General features: G+C 35.0%; 1 protein-coding gene across 1 annotated transcript in view; it reads right to left on the bottom strand.

Annotated features, from left to right (window-relative positions):
- na (sodium leak channel non-selective protein na) overlaps positions 1-18,898 on the bottom strand; it is a 120,407-nt gene that overhangs the window by 83,247 nt on the left and 18,262 nt on the right. The window contains exons 3-4 of the mRNA XM_083115503.1: positions 1,617-1,743; positions 444-642 (exon numbers count right to left, since the gene is read on the bottom strand). Of these exons, the coding sequence (XP_082971629.1) occupies positions 444-642; positions 1,617-1,743 (326 nt within the window). The remainder of the gene's footprint in view (positions 1-443; positions 643-1,616; positions 1,744-18,898) is intronic.

Raw genomic sequence — 18,898 nt, 5'->3', positions numbered from 1 at the left:
AATAGCTGATTGTAATTATTACCATACATAAGTCATTGGCAATTAATCTTGGAAGCATAAATCCTGGTTATCATTTATGAGTTCCCATATTCCCTGTAACAGTTTAAATTAATATTAAACAACTTTCAGTAACAGTTTTATTAATATTGCTAAGACAAGCAGATTAAAAGGATGCAACCACTGGTCCTTGAAACATAAAAATTACAAAAAAATAAATCTTTGTAAATTGACCACATTCATGGTACACTTTTTTCCCCCCCATCATTTTTCTGACACTTTTGACTAAATGCAAGTGATGTGAATGATGAGATAAAACTGATGAAGGGATACTCACATGAGCAGGCTAGAATTCAAACCTAGCACTTTTGCTCACACAGTAAAACAAATAGCAATTACACTGTAATTTGACTTTCTTAAGAGCTAAAAACAAAACTACAAAGCACAACTAATGCTTGCCTTCAGGATACCACGAATATGCATCTTTGCTATCATCTCTGCAGTAAAAAGAAAAGTGATGACTAGGTCACAGCAAAATGTGACATATTGTAAGCTCGGATACTTCTCAAATGTTTTTGGAGTGTTGAGACTGACAGATACTAAGCTCAACAAAGCACAAAACCTCATGAAGCGTCGAACCCATAGCTGCAAGAAAGAAAACAGAGGGGCTAATTATAATTTAATTTAATATAATTCATTTTATGTAATAAGTTGTACCTCTCTTTTTAATTTAAATTAAAAATACGAGGGCCATTTTTCTTGTAGTGGCAACATGCATGAGAAAGAGACATGAAAGAAGATACATACCTGGAATCATTTACAATCCTTCAATGTAATCTCCTGCTGCTGCATGAACACGTTTCCAAACATCTGTCAGTCATTGGATGCCATTGATATCTCCCGTTCGTGCCAGTGAGCGCAAAGACCGCTCTGTGGTCGAAATGATGCTCGGGACGTCTGGAAAGAGTTTCCCCCTCAGCGATTCCTTCATCTTGGGAAACAAATCAATCAGGAGAGTAACCCCATTGTTGTAGTACGTTCTGCACCACTTGTGCTGTATGACATATTGCGTTATCGTGGAGAATGATGGCTCCTGATTGCAGGAGATGTGGTCTTTTGTGCCTAAGAGCAGGGCACAAATGATCATGAAGGTAACTGATGTAATAGTCTGCATTCACTGTAACACATGCCATACGTAAGCCCTTATGAATATGTTGTGCATTCCTTCTACATGCAACCTGAAATTTGATGAATATTCGTTGTTCTTCACGCGTGAACATTGTTCAGGGCAGTATTATACACACACTTCACTTTAACGTCTTCTAACTACCACACAACAGTACTCTTCAGCACCAAACACCTACACACAATACGTAGTACAAGACTAAACAAGACCTGATCGTCTTTTGTCCCAGTGACAACTGACAAGCGTATACCAACACTGTTTACAAGAAAAATGGCCCTCGTATATCACATGTCATGTATGTTTGCAGGAATTTTTTCAGGTAGGGTCAAAAAAAATGTTTTCAATTTTTAAAAATTAATTACTTTTTAGCACATAAAAATTACTATCTTAAGCATTTTCCCATAATTTTAACTTGCAATGAGTAGACGCATACCTTATTAACCCACTCTATGTCAGCACTCTCGTTTAATGACTCTTCCGGTCCATAGTCAGCCAAAACTGGTTCACCTTTCAGGCTTTGCTTTCGTCCCAACATCATGGTGACTACAGTGTTCACATTGCTAAATGGAAAGAGAATTAAAATTACACTTGATATATATTACTTAAACAAGACAAAATCAAAATGTACACGTAAGTTGAACAGATCCTATGTGATATCGACAACAAACCTGTCAACACTTAGCATACTGCTAGTAGTTTCATTCATGTTGAAAATAGCCCTTAAAGAGTCAGAAAAACTATTAATTAGCTGAAAACTATTATATTTTCAATAATTTCTCATAATAAAAATCATGATTCAATTCAAATTTAAACATGCGTGTCATCGTTGGAGTATGAGTTAGAAAATGTTCTTTTTTATACATATGTATATAAAGTTATGCAATTTGAGCCTACAGTAAATGAACATTACTTTATGGACAGAAGTCTGTGTGAATTACAGAAATGTCATAATATGGAAATATGAAACACGAGACGAAGCGGTGCATATATAAACGTGTTCAGTGAACTCAATTACATGCAAGTTGTTAACTTAATAATTAAATCAAATCACATAATTAAAACATTTAAAACTGATGGTAGTTATGTGCTTCAATTGCAATTCATTAAACACCAATAATTTGCGTATTGGGCTAAGTTGTCTTTAATATGAGGAAGCAATGTGCAAAGTTTTGACAGCAACTATACATGCAGAAATATGATGAATCAATCATGTGCTAGCTACAGATCCACTGTACCAAATAAAGTCGAACAATTTTTGGAGGGCAGGAAGTTTTCAATGTTAAATATGTAAAGATAAAATTTAAAAGATAATTATCAATATGTGGACATACTTTAAACATGAGAGAGTATAGTTACAAACACAAAAATACAAATTAATATTTATTACTTTGATCTCCATTGATTTCAATGCATACCTGTATCTATTTTAAAACTGAGGCAAATAGTGATTGTTTTATATTTAATGCATTTTTTAAAGAGCTTATTCAATTTTTCACTAAGGTATTTTGTAAGACCCTATGCTGGAGATAGATATGTTTTTCTGGCAACTTTTTATCTGCCTGTATTATCAAAAGACAATTATGTAAAAGGTTACATTTTTAATTTTCCAGTTTGATATGAATTGTTTTACCATTTAAGTGTTTGTGTGTGTGTGTGTGTGGGGCGCATGCGCGGGCGCACACACACAATGTGTTTTGATATGATATGCAGAAACAAACTCATTTTACTCTCACATGGCATTTAGATAAAAGGAATTTTCCTCGCATACATTTAAAGGTCCAAAAGGTCATATGTGCTGATGCATCCAAAAACTTTGATTTTGTTTCATTAGTGAAATGCGAAAATATGCATGACATCAAATAAAAATTATAATCAATGACATAGTTAAATCTTCTTCATGGTGGCATTTGAGGATCTTTTTCTGAATTGATAACAAATGGAATAGATAAAGTAATAAACATACTTTATGCTAATTATGTATAATAAATATTTAAATAATATTTATATTAAATGTTATGTTTAGATATCCAAAGAATGCTATGAATCTCCTGTTAGTAATATTGGAATCTGTCACTTATATTAAGAAAAAATACCTTTCATAAAATATAAACACATTATTACAAACAGACTCACAAGTACTAGAAAACCTAAGTTAATGTTTTATACCTAAGTTAATGTTTTATTCTATTAAATTAATTGAAAATGTTATTCTTTTAAAATCCATATTTATGAATTTTCATGTTTATCCCATTCTCTCCTACAAAAACATTTCTCAATAAATTCCAGCTTTGAATTTAGGGAACTTTCAGATGAAAGCAACAAGTGGCATGTGGGTTTCACACCGAAGTGACAAGTGGCATGTGTAGCTTGTCATGTCATTCCGGTAATTTTGGTTGTGTTTATTTCTGAACATTCGTTCCCAAGTTACAAAAGTCACTTCAGTCTGAAAGCTCCCTCAGCAAGATTTTGTTTAATCTGTATGAAGTAAAGGAGTCTGGCTGCAGTATATCACTCCTTCACATGAAAATCCACACTTCACATTAACTCTCTTATGACACCAAAAAAATACAAATCACAACAAAATGCACAACATTACCCACATCAGCACAAACTCCGGCCTCTACATCGTGTCCAACAACTGCAGATAACACAACAACTTATTATTCCATGTACGTTATTCCATATTCCCTTCAGTACCTGGGTTTCAGAAAGTTGAAAACTATTATTTTAACTTTTATAATTTAAAGTGCAAGTTACAGCAAAGTTTTATTTATCAAGAATAGAACAAGCACAATAAACATAAAAATGGCAGAAAAAGATATAGTGAGGGGAGAAATTACTCCTTCAGATATACATATAAGAGTGCATGAAATAGTTCAGATAGAATCTATCCTAGAAATTGCAAAATTATCAAACGAGAAGAATGAACCACTAAATGAGAATAAACAAAGTTTAAAGATGTTTTATATTTTTCTATAAGTGGAACTTTTAATAGTGCACAAGGTGCATTAGATTGAAAGTGGTAAACATAATACCATGAACTAACATGAATAGACTGGCAACTGCATAAACATTAGGTATCAAACATTAATACATCATGCATCAGCAGAACTACAGTGAGCACAATTATAAATACATATTTTTTCTTGTTCCACATTTATACACTTAAAACTGTTGAGGAGGAAGAAACAAGAAATAAAATAATGAACAGTTACACATGCACAGTGATGCAAAGGGAAAGTAGAATCTACAGATTAGTAAAATGTATTTTCTCGAATACTGTACTTAAAAGTTCTGGACAAACTTAAAGAGACCATGCACATGTGCTTTGAAAACATCAAAGAGGCATGTAGTAGCCACATGCATCTTCCAGATTGTGAAGAAGACATGGTTAGAGTTTCTTTACATTTGTCTGGAACTATGCTTCTACCCTTCGATATTTTTCTTGTTACATATTTAGTCCCCCAAGCATGTGACTGACATTAACGTTATAATATTATGTGGCTTAGATGTGCAACAGAACATCACAGCTGAACTCAGAAAAAAGATAAAGGAAGAACGTTCAGCTACACAAAAGAACCCATGTGCAGTATAGTTCACCCTCAAATGTATGAGGGTGGAGGCGGGCATCTTCCGTAGGTTTCCTTCTATAGTTCACAGTGTTGCAATCTCGCAATGAACATCGATGGGGGACACTGGTACTCCACACACCTAAAGGACGGTTAAATATTTGATGCAGAAAATAAGAAGGAAGAAACCCAGGACTGCTGGCATCATAGCAAATTGTGCTAAGCACTATGCTACAGACTTATGTGCTCCCATGTAGCCAAATAGTTAGCACTCTCCCCTGTGGTGAGAGTGGACCTGGGTTTGATTCCCGGTGGGAGTTGCCAAAAGTTTGGTGTTGATCCAGCATCTTGCGGACACTTAGGGAGCTACCTGAAAAGAAGTAGTGGATTCCAGTCTTGAAAGCCAGAAAACAGTGAAAACGGGACTCCTATTGAAAAGCCACTTGGCAGGCCCAGAGGGCTACTGCACCATGGAGTTTTGTGTATTTGTTTCTCTCTCTCGCCTGTTTGTATTAAACAAATATAATGCAAAGTTAACATAATGCATTCGAGAAAATACTACAATCCAATTACTGAAGAAAGAAATACTTCAAAATTATCGACACAAGAATAAGATATACCAAAAACATAATATACAACAGGAAGCTGAAATTTCAAGATTTTCAATGCTGGCAATGTGCAAATTATTTAATACATTAGAATTTCTTTTAAAATGTGTATTCAATTTTAAAACCACATCCAATTTCAGTGGAAAGTTTAAAAATTTGTAAATTAGGTACGAATTAAACATAATATTTCAATACTTCTGTAGAACAATGGAGACAATGAAGGTCCTACTTTTACACCATACATATTTTTCACACACATGTGTGCAAAAGATTTATAGTTTTTCCTCCAAATGAAACAAAATGAAGAGTCACGGCAGGTTTAGGTGATGAAGAATTGTTTATCAAAATTGTATGTCACTTCCACAATATATTACAAACAAGAAACGAGAAGATTCAGAAGAGAATGCAATGTATCATAGATAAACAAGAAGTGAAGGGAATATTTGGAATGCCAATGTAATTTGGCAAAACAAGTACACCAGTTTATCACAACTCAAGTGATTTATTTCACGAGGGATGATCGTAAAGTAAGAATACAAGGTTTATTAACATGTTCTCTCTCTCTCTTTACAAATCCCCTACTGCAGGCATACACCAGTGAGTGTTCATTATCATGGTTGGCAATCCTGAAACAGGGTGTGTGTGTGCTGTCGTTGAACGTGCAGAGGCACTTTAAGATTGTGACTCACTTGGAGAGCTGGACACGTGATAAGGGGTGATCTATGATTCGGTTTCTCTGTGTGAAGCCAGTGTCACCGGCGGAAATCCATTGTGAATTGGCAGACTTTGTGAAATTTTCACCAGAGGAGTCATTCTGCTTCATGACAACACGACTAAACACATGGCTCACAACACACGTGACGTCCTGGTGCGTTTTGAATGGCATGTGCTCCAACATCCACCATAAACACCGGACCTTGCTCCAAGCGATTACCATCTCTTTGCTCTTTTGAAGAAGCATCTTAGAGGATGCCAGTTTCACGAGGATGATGTTGCGCAGCACAAAGTTAGAGCTTGGCTCCGACAACAGAACCCCAAGTTCTATGTGTGAAATATCCTTTCACATGAGTCAGTTTGTATTTGTCTAATAAGTACCTACTGGTATTTTTTTTTTCCGACCAACCCTTGTAATATTATGTACTGATCGAATTTGTAACTATAAATTATTTTGCTTTTATGACACTAGGAAGTACTGATGACGAGAAAGAATTATTATTTCACAAAAATGCAAACTAAGGATTGCAACATATTTATCTAGCAACTGAGCAACTTTGCCTTCACATCAACAGATATGATAACTTCTCTCAAAGTTTACTTCGAAAAAATAACTTTCGTGTTTCACTTTGTATAGTAGTGATTTCTTTGGATGTGGGGTCCAAAATACACAATGTAAAAGGTACTGGTAAACAATAATAAAGCTTATGACAAGAAAATGGAAAACATATTTGTTTAAGAACTCAACAGAAATATGGCAGTTCTTTATTCAATGTCCAGCAGCTTATTTTTTCTGTAAGCCTGAAATTCGGGCAATGTTGAATGCTTTCCTATTTTTAGTGCAAGTGCTCTCAAATCTAAAAAGTGCAACTCTGAATAACTCTACAGTACAGGAGCAAAAAATCTTTTGTAGAGGTAAATGGTTCTTCATGAGAAGATTCAATAAACTGAAAGAAGACAAGCAATAAAAGTGTGGCAGCTTTATCACGGTAGTGAAAAGATGAACGAAGACCTGAAGATAAACTAGGAAATAAAATGGTACACAATATAAGCTGATCAAATCTGGTACACTTCACAACATCTTATTTTACCACCCTGAAAAATTTCAAAGTCCGGAATTCGTAAATTTGGCAGCATAGTGCTTCAGAGCCAACTAAGAGTAGCCAACTTTTCGACATTTCTTCTTCCTGAATGAAAACGCTCTTATGATTTTTTTTCATTCTCTCACATTTCATAAAGTAGAGATACCCTAAAGCAGTAATAAAATATATGAGTAGACAAAAAAATGTTAAGTAGAAATACGAATGTTGAAAATATTTCAAGATTCTTCGTTCTAAATTTATAAATAGGGAAATTTATGTGCATTGTGAAACACTGAACAGGTTCTCATCCACCTGGAAAGAATTGCGGTCACATTTGAATGCAAGAAGGCAAATTTATGATGATTTTATGCGAAATGTTTAGTAAAGATACCTTGCACAACACCAAACGATTCTGCAAAGTGTGTCTTTTCCTTGGTTCTTGGCGAAAAATGGTTCAAAACTCCGGCACAATGTTGCTTCAACTGAGATTAACGTGCTTTACTGAGCTTTCTGTTATCAATCTCCTGGAGTAGTTGGTTAGATAATAGCACCTTCGTTTTTTTACTGTTTTCGTCAAGATCGAAACATCGTAGGTTCAAATCCCACCCTTTCCTTATTATTTTTTCCTTTTTATTTGCCGAGTACGAAGTGTTCTAATAACGTAATATAATATTATATGATATTACTGTAAATATTTATGCGATGCATGCTCAGTGGCGGCGATTGGGTTTCAAAACTGATGGGGCAAGGTGGGGGGAGGGCAAGGACAGTTTCTTTCCCTTGGTAGATAATGTTAAGCATAGTGCGGGGTCATCTGCCCCTCCACACTCCATAATCGTCGCCACTGTGCATGCCTCAAGTAATGCTTCTACTAATGTTTTTAATCTTTCAGTGATTGGCAGGATTTTAGGAAACACTTTTCCTTTCATTCAGCTGTTATAAGTTAACACATATTAAGAACTTACATGTCAACTTTCTGCATCCGGAAATGCTGGACATAAATCACATAAATATCAACGGAAATATCCAAGAAACGTAGATAAGCACTCTCGTCCAAAGCCGTTTACTTCCCGAAAAAGATTTTTGCAAGGAAGTAGGTTTGAACCCATGACCTTCCATTCCATAAGCAAACGATACCCCTACACCACACGGTTCACGTTATTTTATGCACTCGGTTCGGATCCCACTTTAAACTGTAGGTCCAGTACCGATTAGCCTTACTATGCATAAAGTTGACTTAAAACACCAAATCAATCAATTCAGCTCCTTTCAGAGTGGGCCTTCTATGATACTGTAGTCGGCTAGCATCCGAAAATACAGTTCTGCTTCGCGTACACCAGAGTGTAATTGCATTTAATATTGTGACTAATTTTACTTTAAAACTACAGATTAAAGCGATAATAGTGTCCAGAAAAAGAACCTCAAAGTAGATCGTCACACAAAGTATTTTAATCTATTGCAAACATTTCAGTTAAGAATAATATTATGCTTTCCATTGACCGTATTTTCGATTCATGGTGAATTTGCTAAAAGGACCACGTCAAGAAATCTAAATGTGTAGGTTTTACTAGTAAATGCATTTAAAATGCACGAAACAACAGGGGAGGAGAAAAATAAACCTCAAAAATAAGTAAAAATGCAACAAAAACTTTTAAAAATACTGACAAATAAACTAAAAGCCAAAAAAGGCCGAAAAATGAAAAAAAAACATGTAAAATAGAATGTGTTTTCCGGCTCTAACTGAAGGGAAGCGGACATGATATCAGGTTTAGCATTGTTTTTAAGGGTCAGAAAAAAAGTTGATTTTTCATCAACTTCCGGATCCTAATTAGTAATTATGACCATTGAGAAAGTTGGAAGTAGCTTACTTAAAATTTTCTTGCTGAGGGATCGTATCGTTCCATACCTCCACTTTATAATACAGAAAAAAATCAAGTTCATATTTCGAAAATGACTTGGAGTTTTCCACCACGAAAATATGTTTTTCATAGTTTGAAGTTCGTTAGTATTATCTTTCAAGGTTTCCATTGTTTTAATTTCACACGTTGAATATCCCTTTCCTCTCTCTTTTCATACAGTCTTTGGAAAAAAGCTGAAGTTTCTTGTCAAACGGGGTCTGGTTCAAATGACTCCTTTTCGCTCTCCTGTTCCTACTTTACACAAACAACAAAATACTTCGTAACTAAATGATTGCTTGTTCAAAACACGGATTTTTTACACAATTTACAAAATATGACAAAACGCAGATAGACATGTTCATGATTTTTCCCTTACAGCGTTTCTCGATTTTATCTGAATTCGTTTCCTCATGAAAATTGCCATGAGGAAATTATAGATATGACATTATGTGTGAATTGGTTTCTTCAAACTGGTAGCAAATTTTAACATGAGCTATCTGTAGAAGAGGTAGCGTGCTTGATTTTCACGAGGGAGGTCGTAGGTTCGATTCTCCACCTAGGCAGGATTTTTTCAGGAGTTTATCGTTGGATGTAAAGTTTATCCACCGTGCTAAGAAGTTAACATTGGTCTCTGTATTTCACGAGAGGAAAGGAAATAGTTGGAGGAAGTTATTTTGATGGTAGGAGGAAGTCACATGCCACGTGGAATGCGCAAAATCAAGTTACATAGAGCTAAACCTGTAATGGTGGTTTCAAAATATTGCAAAGTTAGTGCGGAAAGTTTGTTATATCTGATACTCGTACTTTCTGTTCAAAGAAGACAAACATTTTAGATACAAAGCAGTTAGGAATTAACGATCATTATGAGGTTTTGATTTTTTTTTGTTTGTCACTCACTATATAAATACTTATTAGTAGTTTCTTATCGAATCGGCCTTCGTCGCAATAACAATTTACTTATGTTAATTAGCGATTTACTATTCGTTTTAGACGCATGGTAAGATGGTGGTGAGGGGATTGACAACAGTCATTATGAAGGAACGGACATAAAATTACCAATCTTAGCAATTTGAACTCATTAAACACTCCCCTTCGTTACAGTAATGCACTAGATCACTATTCAACATAACTGTATATCTTTTTTTAGTATATCGAAATCAAATAATCAATATTTTAGGTGTCAGTGAAGAACAAACAATACATAACTTAAATAACATTACATTTTGCATCCTGAATACATATATGTGATTTGTGAATTAATCATGATGTGTGTGTTAACACAACATATGAACAATAACTAAAAAGAAAAGTTTTAACTTTAAATCCTGGAAATCTCCAACTTCTAAGGGAAAATATGCGCAGAAGGGACGTCCCTCAAGTATGCATCAGATTCATTTTTTAAATATTCTGTTCAGCAAACAAAAAAAAAAAAAGAAAAAAAAAGAAAGAGGAGAGGGTGGGATTTGAACCCGCGACCTTTCACGCTTGACGAAAAATAAGGATAGCAGCGCCTAACCAACTACTCTACTTTAACTGAATGACGTTGCACCCTTAAGAACATGTTGACGTTTATGAAGACTCCCACCTTCCTGTGTTTCAAGCACATTTTCTCGACAAGTCGTGTAAAATATATGTTTTTGAGAACTGTTCGATATTATGCAAGGTATTGTAAATAAAATGTTGCATAAACTACTCACAAATTTGCTTCTTTCTGGACAAACTTGATGGCAATTTCCTCCAGGTGGAGAAAAACTCTATTCAGTGTTTCAAACCCCCCAAATTTCAAGTCGAGCACGCAGAATCGTAAATATCCCTCAAGGTTCTTTTTCCAATTTATTATTTCTGTTTGATTGTGTATTATAATAGCGGTTTATAGTTTCTAAGTTCACGGAAAGTGTTAAATTGAAAACCTCTCACCGCAGCGCTTTCGTCTAGTGGAAGGACCTACTCAAAGTTGGCTACTCTCACCTGGAGCCGAAGTGCAATGTTGCTAAGTTTACGATTTCGGGACTTAGAATTCTTTCGGGGCGGTCAAATAAGATGTTGCGAAGTGTACAATGAGCATGTGTTGACATAACAAACAACTTTAATAAACCCAAGATGAAATTTCACACTCAATTGGTTGAAACTTAATTCTCTCAATAAATCTAAGCTGTAAAACGTTTGGTGCAGCTTTATGAGAGCTTCAGTAGTTCATTAAATTATTCGGAAATTAATTTTATTTTTATTATTCACTGTTTGAGCATATTTCAAATGCAGCAATGGTCTGAAAATATTAGTATTAGTGTTGTTCATTGAGTAACTAATCTTCCATAATATCAATTCTGATAGAAATTTTAATTAACGTAATTCTGAAATAAATTTTAGTTCATGCTAATCAAATACATTTTTAATACTTTACTTCTTATGCAAATTATTTAGGTCTTCAAATGGCTGAAATTTAAAAGCCACCTCACTTATACAACTAACATCTCAAAATAAAATATTTATGATTGTCCAATAACACCCAAGTGTAATACACACTTATACAGCCAATAAAATATTTCTGTAATTTGAAGCTATGAAATATCTCACGTTTCTTGCAAATCTCAGGTTATTTTCAGCGCAACTTATGGTTAATTGTTCAGAAAGTTACAGCAAAACTAATTATTTTGCACAGATGCCTGAGAAAGAGACAATGTATTTGCAAACTGACATTGGATATACAGCATGTTTTAAAAGTTCAGCAGGATTCTAAAACGCTATAACTTTAAAGTAATAGGTTTATTACAACGAAATATTGTTTTCTTACTCAGAGGAAAATTTAAAATTTTTGTTCTGCTCACACTGCTGAATGACGTGTGGCAGGTGATCATGTGATTCCAAGATGGCATCAATGCAGGAAAAAGCTCAGTGTGTGTTATGGCTTGCCGAGTTAAAATCTTGTGTTTTGGTATGGAGAAGGTTCCAAACAACATGTGGAATACACCACCAGCAGAGACAAGTATCTACAGATGGTACAAAAAGTTTAAGGCTACAGGAAGCGTAGCAGATTTGCCACTTAGTGGGAGGCCAAGAACGAGTGACTATGTTGTTGGATGCAGTGCAGGAGAGCATTCAACGAAGTCCAATGAAATCTCTTAAACAAAGATCCTTGGAGTGGCGAGGTCTGCATTACACAGTATATCATGCCAGACCCTACAAGTTGAGATTTGTGCACATCTGATAGAAGAGGACTGTGACATGAGGAAGGAATTTTGTGAAGTAATGTTAACCCGATTAAATGGTGATGCCCTTCAGTCTCGCATTCTTTTCTCGGATGGAGTCACATTTCTTGTTTCGAGAAAAGTGAATTGACACAATTGCCGAATTTGGGGGGGTTGAGAATCCATAGGAGTTTGAGACACACAAGCAGGATAGCCCCAAGGTCATAGTTTCCAGGTAGTGCATAATTTCCAGGGACCACCTCACTGGTCCATTCTTCTTTAAGGAGGACATGGTGAATGACGCCAGCTACCTGAACATGTTACAGACATTCCTTGTGTCTTGGATGTGAATAGTGCCCAGCTGGAGATCTGGCGATGAACAAACTACATCAAACATTAATTTTAAGTTTCATCTGTGTAACACAATATTTCGTTGCAATAAACCTGTTTCTTTAAAAGTTATAAGTTTATAGAATCCTGCAGGACTTTTAAAACACCCTGCATGACATAGAAAGTCACACAGAATTGAATTTAAGCTGTTGGACCATATGTGCATAATGCATGTTATACTCAGTGGCAAAGCGTGGAGTTGCTGGAAGGGTAGGTACAGGCGTGAGTTCATTTGGTTTGAGTTGGTGTTTTAAGTCCACTTTATGCACAGTAAGGCTAATCGGGACTGGACCTACAGTTTAAAGTGGGATTCGAACCACTGTGCCATGTGTCTCCACCGGGTATGGAACCCAGGACCCCTTAATTACAAGGCGATGATGCTACCACTGCACCATTGGGAAGGCCACGTGTGAGTTCATGTTGTTATGGGTGCGACTTTTCTAAAATATAAAAAATATAACCTTTAAAGTTATTTTTGAAAATGTAACAACATATTCTTGCATTTATCAATGTACCTGAATAGTAACTCTTGATTTGTGCTAACTCGTAAATCGTATTTCTTGATTTTATTGTAAATTGATGCTTTAGATGTCATTCAAGTGGGAGTCCTCAATGTTCCGATGCCCCATCTTTCTTCCTATGCCCGGTAATAGGCTATTATGCTTGTTTATGTAGCATTCCAAAGTAATACAAGTCATTATTCCCCTTGCTCACTTCACGCTCACAACAATGAAATCCGACCCCAATGGCAGAGTGGTTAGCACATCGTGCTACGATACCAGGGGTCCTGGGTTCGAATCTCGGCCTGGGCATGGATATTTCTTGCACAAAGTGGCACAAAAAGCAAAGTAAAAAATTAATCAAAGAATAAAAAAATAAATTAACGAAAAGAAAAAAACAAGATAAAATATAACAAAAAACAACAACGCAACAGGAGTAAATCGAGAAACCAACAAAAACACAGAACAATGGGATAGAAACATTTTTTCGCCCTCGGAACAAGTTGTCTTTGCCATTCTACCCTCACCTTCCCGTTCCCCTTGTTGGACACCCAGCGCTGGACAAGAAACTGATGTGAAGCCCAGTTTGTACCGTGTGTCCAGCGTTGCCAACCTCCCAATCAGGAAAAGTGTGCTGATTAAACTCTTCAATTTTGCTAAATGCAACTAAATTGTGCTCACATGACTTAGGTCTTAAGTTAATTTTATGCATCTATTTTGGGGGCAGTTGTGATGTGAACATGCGTTGTTGAACAATGTTCCTCGTGAGCCAAGTAAGGAAAGATAAAGAAAAAATGAAAAGAAGAAGGTGGACCAGATGTGGCTGGATTGGCATGCTACCTTTTGTTTGAAACAAATAAGATCTGCGAATTTTTCTAAATTTATTTTTTCAAAATATATTCCTCTGAATTCAATTTATCTGTCTCCCAGGGGCGCATGTTTATAGATGATGCTATATTTTACCATTATCCCAAACACAGGGTGCTAGGTGCCAACAAAGTTCAAATTGTACTACATTTAGCACAATTATGCTAGGGTTGGCATCACTGCGTGAGGCCGGACTCACCGTGTCCATTTCGGGCGAACGTGCCCCTGAAATTATACTTTCCCGCATGAATCACATAGAATGTTATGGGACCAGCTGAGGCCCTCTGAGAAGTGGCTTGACATGTGACGATAGAGCCTCTGGCACTGATAGAAATTTGTGGAAGGCGTCGTTTAATGAAATTATAAGTAATAAAATAATCCGTAATGGCCAAATATATTAGGGTAGGCCCTCTTATGAGGCTTCGCCACTGGTTATACTGTAAATATATAGCAAACATTTCTTGCAATATTTGCAACTATATATATATAACACAATTCAATAATTAAATTGAGTCAAGGATGGATTTGTATTGTTATATAGAACTGTAACCAATTGCTGTTTTTGTTAATGCATAACCAAAAACTTCAGTTTTTTTAAAACTGAAATTAACCACTACAAAATTCCAAGCAAAAACTATATATTATTTTAATATATTAAAAATTTTCATAAAACACTAAAGCTTTTTGTTTATTGCTGGCAATCAATCTTTCATAAAGTAAAAATAAGAGATTGTGTTTGGAATTTGGTAGTGCTTAATTTGTTTTCCTTTAAAACAGAACTAATAACTTCCTGAAAAGGTTAGATCAGCAATATCTCTTTTGCAATACACATTAAGCAAAGCGAACAACTATTACACAGAGGCGCATGTTAACCAACTGATAAACATTATGAAAATATAAACATACACAGTACAATTAAATAACATACTGCGGCCACAGAAAACATCTGCAAACATTCACACAGCAGAAATAAAGTGGGAACTGCATTTTGCACCATGTGATTCTAACCATCTTAAAATTTCAAACCAATATAATTTTCCCCTCATAACAAATGTAGCAATGTGTAGAACAATGATAAATAATGAGTGATAAGTAGAACAAAGATTTTGACCTAAATACCTATTTTGTTCCTATCACTGGTATTGGCAGATATCGATACATCTGCATCAATATCAGCTCAGCCTTAATAAACAAAATTCACACCATGCTACCAGTTGTACCCTGAAACAAACTTCTGTACTGAAAACTTACAAATCTGTTTGCAGAAACAAAATAGGCATTTAGGTCAAAATCTTTGTTCTCTTTCATTATTATCAACACCAGTTGTATTGGAAAGTATTGCTTGGAATTTATTCCTCTATTCTGGCTGATATTTTCCCAGTGTAAGGCGATTTTGTAAAGTGCACAAAAATGCTGCTCCACAGACCACAGACTGTAAATATCCAGTAAATTATTCAAAATTCAAAGTTTTCATTTATTTTGCACCAGTACTGTATGAAAAATGGATGTGGTGATTAAATGACAGCTATTTTAATATTTTGAATATTTTGAAGAAAACACTGATATAAATTGATACTTACACCCAAGTAACCACAACCGTTGGGCCAATGTCAGTTTTCATGTGGGAAAGATTGCCTTTATGTTGGTTGCCAAATTGACATGGGTTTTATGTTGGGTCAATGGTGGTTGCTAACGTTTGCCCAGCCATGGAAAAGTGAGTCGAAATCAGTTTTATAAACAACTTTTTAATGCTAAGACAACTTTCAGGAGAATGCTGAAAATTCTAGAGTGTAAAATAAGTGACATGTAACAGTGTTTCTTTTCGAATATTTCAGTCACAACACATACTGGAAATATAATATATTTTTAATGAAAGTAGAAGCTATTTTTAACTTGCAGTCACTCACCAGTCCTTTGTTAGCTGCCATGGATGAAAGATGTGTTGGAACTTGATTATTGTTTGTCTCTTTTGATGTAGCAGAACAAGAACATTCTTACAGGTATTATTGTGAAGGTGGTTAAGCAATGTTATGTGCAGAATAAATTCCATGAAAGGTGGAAAACTAAGTAAACTATAGAAGGTTTTGTGCTATGACTTGAAGGTATGGTGCCTTGAAAACAATGACACCATGTAACTGAGAAAGTGCTGTGTTATTTTTTTAATTTTCATAAATAAATTGTACTATTGTTTATATTTGACCTCACAATAAATTATGTACATATCAGAACACAAACCTATCCATTCTTTAGTTTTCAGTATGTTGGGCCAGAGTTAAACCATACGTTGGGCCAACATAAAACCATACATTGGCCCAACGTAAAAACCACGTGTTAGGCAAACGGAACCACAGTCAAAATTACCATTGCCCAACGGTATGTTTTTATGTTGGGCCAACCGTGGGCCAATCATTTTCAGTATGGCTGGCCCAACCACTTTTGGTTACTTGGGTAATTGCAATGGAATACTTAGAATACTTAGAATATTAATGAATATTCTGAACAACATTGGACGATCGGTACCAGTAGGAATTGGTACGGGTATCATCAGTAGGTGTAATGGCTTAGTCCTAGTTATTATTATCATTAATATAGATTGTGGTGTAGGTACAGACATACAGTGCAGCACAGCTAATAATATATAATATTGTGACTTATCACTAGACTTCGGATTTTATTTTTTTAACCTATTTTTTCTTTGCAGGTAAATAAGAAATAACAAGTTATATCAGAGTTTCATTAAAGAATGAAACAACTGACGAAGTTTTATAGTGCCTAAAATAACCTATTTTGCTTGTTAAAACCTATTTTATGTTTCTGTGCCTAAAATAAACCTTTTTTTTAGGTTTTTATATTTTTTTAAGGTTTTACAGGATTTTTATATCTCACATAGATATTTACTAGGTTTTGTGGCAAAATAATTCCATGACTGGCATGTTTGAAACATGTTTCCTGACGATTTCCCTCCCTCTAAGTATATGATGTATACAAAAGCTCTAAACAAAACAAAATATCTGACGCACTGTTACCTGCACATAGTGGTGGCGAAAGGGGACAGTTCCCCCCTCCTTTTTACTCCCGCACTATGGACTTTTAATGCTAAGCCTTGCCTACTAAGATAAAGTAAACTTCTTGTCCCCCATCCTCCCAATTCTAACTTTTGGCACCCAATTGTCTCTACTGCCTGCACAGTCCCAAGTGCAAACTTCTGATCTGTGCAGCCTTGCTCACTCTAGTGTCAGTTTGGTCATTTTTGGCATTCACGCCTTGCGAAGTAATGTTTCAGCATTCAAATTTACTTTAATTGATTGTTTTATTTGGTGTTTTAAGTCCACTTTATGCACAGTAAAGCTAATCGGGACTGGACCTACAGTTTAAAGTGGGATCCAAACCACTATGTGCCTCCACAGGGTATCGAACCTGGAACCCCTTGATTACAATCGCACTAGTGACTATGTTTTTGTTGAAAGATAATTTTCAGCACATGAAATGATCCTCACTTACAAGAGGTGGAGTTTGAGTGTGGAGAACGCAAAAGGATTCATGATGGTCAATAGGACCATGAAAAAATTCAAGTATAATTCCTGGTTTCAAGGCGAACTTTCCAAAATTTCAAGGATACAAGCAGATGTTTTCTCTATTCCAACCTTACATATTACCGACTCTCACCCTCCCTTCCACACACAAAAATATTAACAATGTAAAGAGTTTGTATGATTCCAATGTACCAAAAAATTTACCTGATCAACTTCAAGATATATTATTTTGTAATAATCTTCCGTCTGTCAGTTAGATTGTTCTGCAAAAGTCACTAACAAAGTTAATGGATTGAGAAAATTTTGTTTTATTTTCCATGTAGCTTTCTTTTTCTTCCTAAAAAATAAAATAAAATAAAAGCTAAACTGATATAAACTTTCTTCAGGCCATGTATAATGGGATATGGATTAATAAAAGTTGCAATTTTTCATGTCTATGGAGAATAAATGTGACTAGAGAAAACATCCGGTTGTACCTTTTTTCATGTCTTGCCAAAATTTATGAATAATTTCCAGAGCAAATAATTCATGAATACTTCCCGGAATTCAAGGAATTCTAAGTGAGTAGCCACCCTGATATTGTGCAGCAAATTATACATACGTAATTCATTTTTCATACTAAAAAGAAACTTTCTATAACAGCACAAGTGCAGTATTATATAATTTGTAGATAATTTTGAAAATTATATAAAGAAATGAAAATTTATTTAGAAAATTAATATTTGGTTATTACGGTTCTTGTGAAATTTTGTTTTTAACGATTGTATCTAATCAGTATTTTTCAGGAATTTTTAACCAAATTAAGTCTTTTTGCAATCTATTTCGGGATTTTTCGAGCCTGATTTAAGGTCTTTCGAGCCAAATTTTTGGATTTTTAGAACCTATTTTCGTATTTTTAGAGCCTATTTTAGGAACCCAAAAGCACACTTTTTAGAACCTAAATATCCGAGGTCTACTTATGACCAGGTGTATGTGGAACAAACATTTTTATATCAGGATGCCATTTCCCAACTAAGTTGCGAAATTTCTTAAGATGAGATTTTCTACATTGTTTCTCCCTGATCATTGTTCTTGCAGTTTTGAAATTAAACCTGCAATCTACAAAAAAATTCTGATACATAAAATGCAGAACTTTAGAATTAAGAACATTTAATACATAGCTATTCACAATCTCACAACTGTTTAAGATCCCAAAAATCAAAAAAATCATTTCCTGAAGAATGGATTACAATGGGAACTTTCTATTTCAGAAGAGGGGTTTCACTCAGTGTCAGTGATTTCTAATAGAATTTTAATTTTAATTATAGTAATAACATGACACTCCTTATATCCATTGCAAAATTTTCTTTGCTTCAGGAATAATTTGAAT

Source organism: Lepisma saccharinum, chromosome 30, assembly GCF_977018435.1.
Source record: "Lepisma saccharinum chromosome 30, izLepSacc3.1, whole genome shotgun sequence".
Lineage (NCBI taxonomy): Eukaryota > Metazoa > Arthropoda > Insecta > Zygentoma > Lepismatidae > Lepisma > Lepisma saccharinum.
Note: the sequence above shows the minus strand (reverse complement) of the source record. Positions and strands in the feature narration are given on the sequence as shown.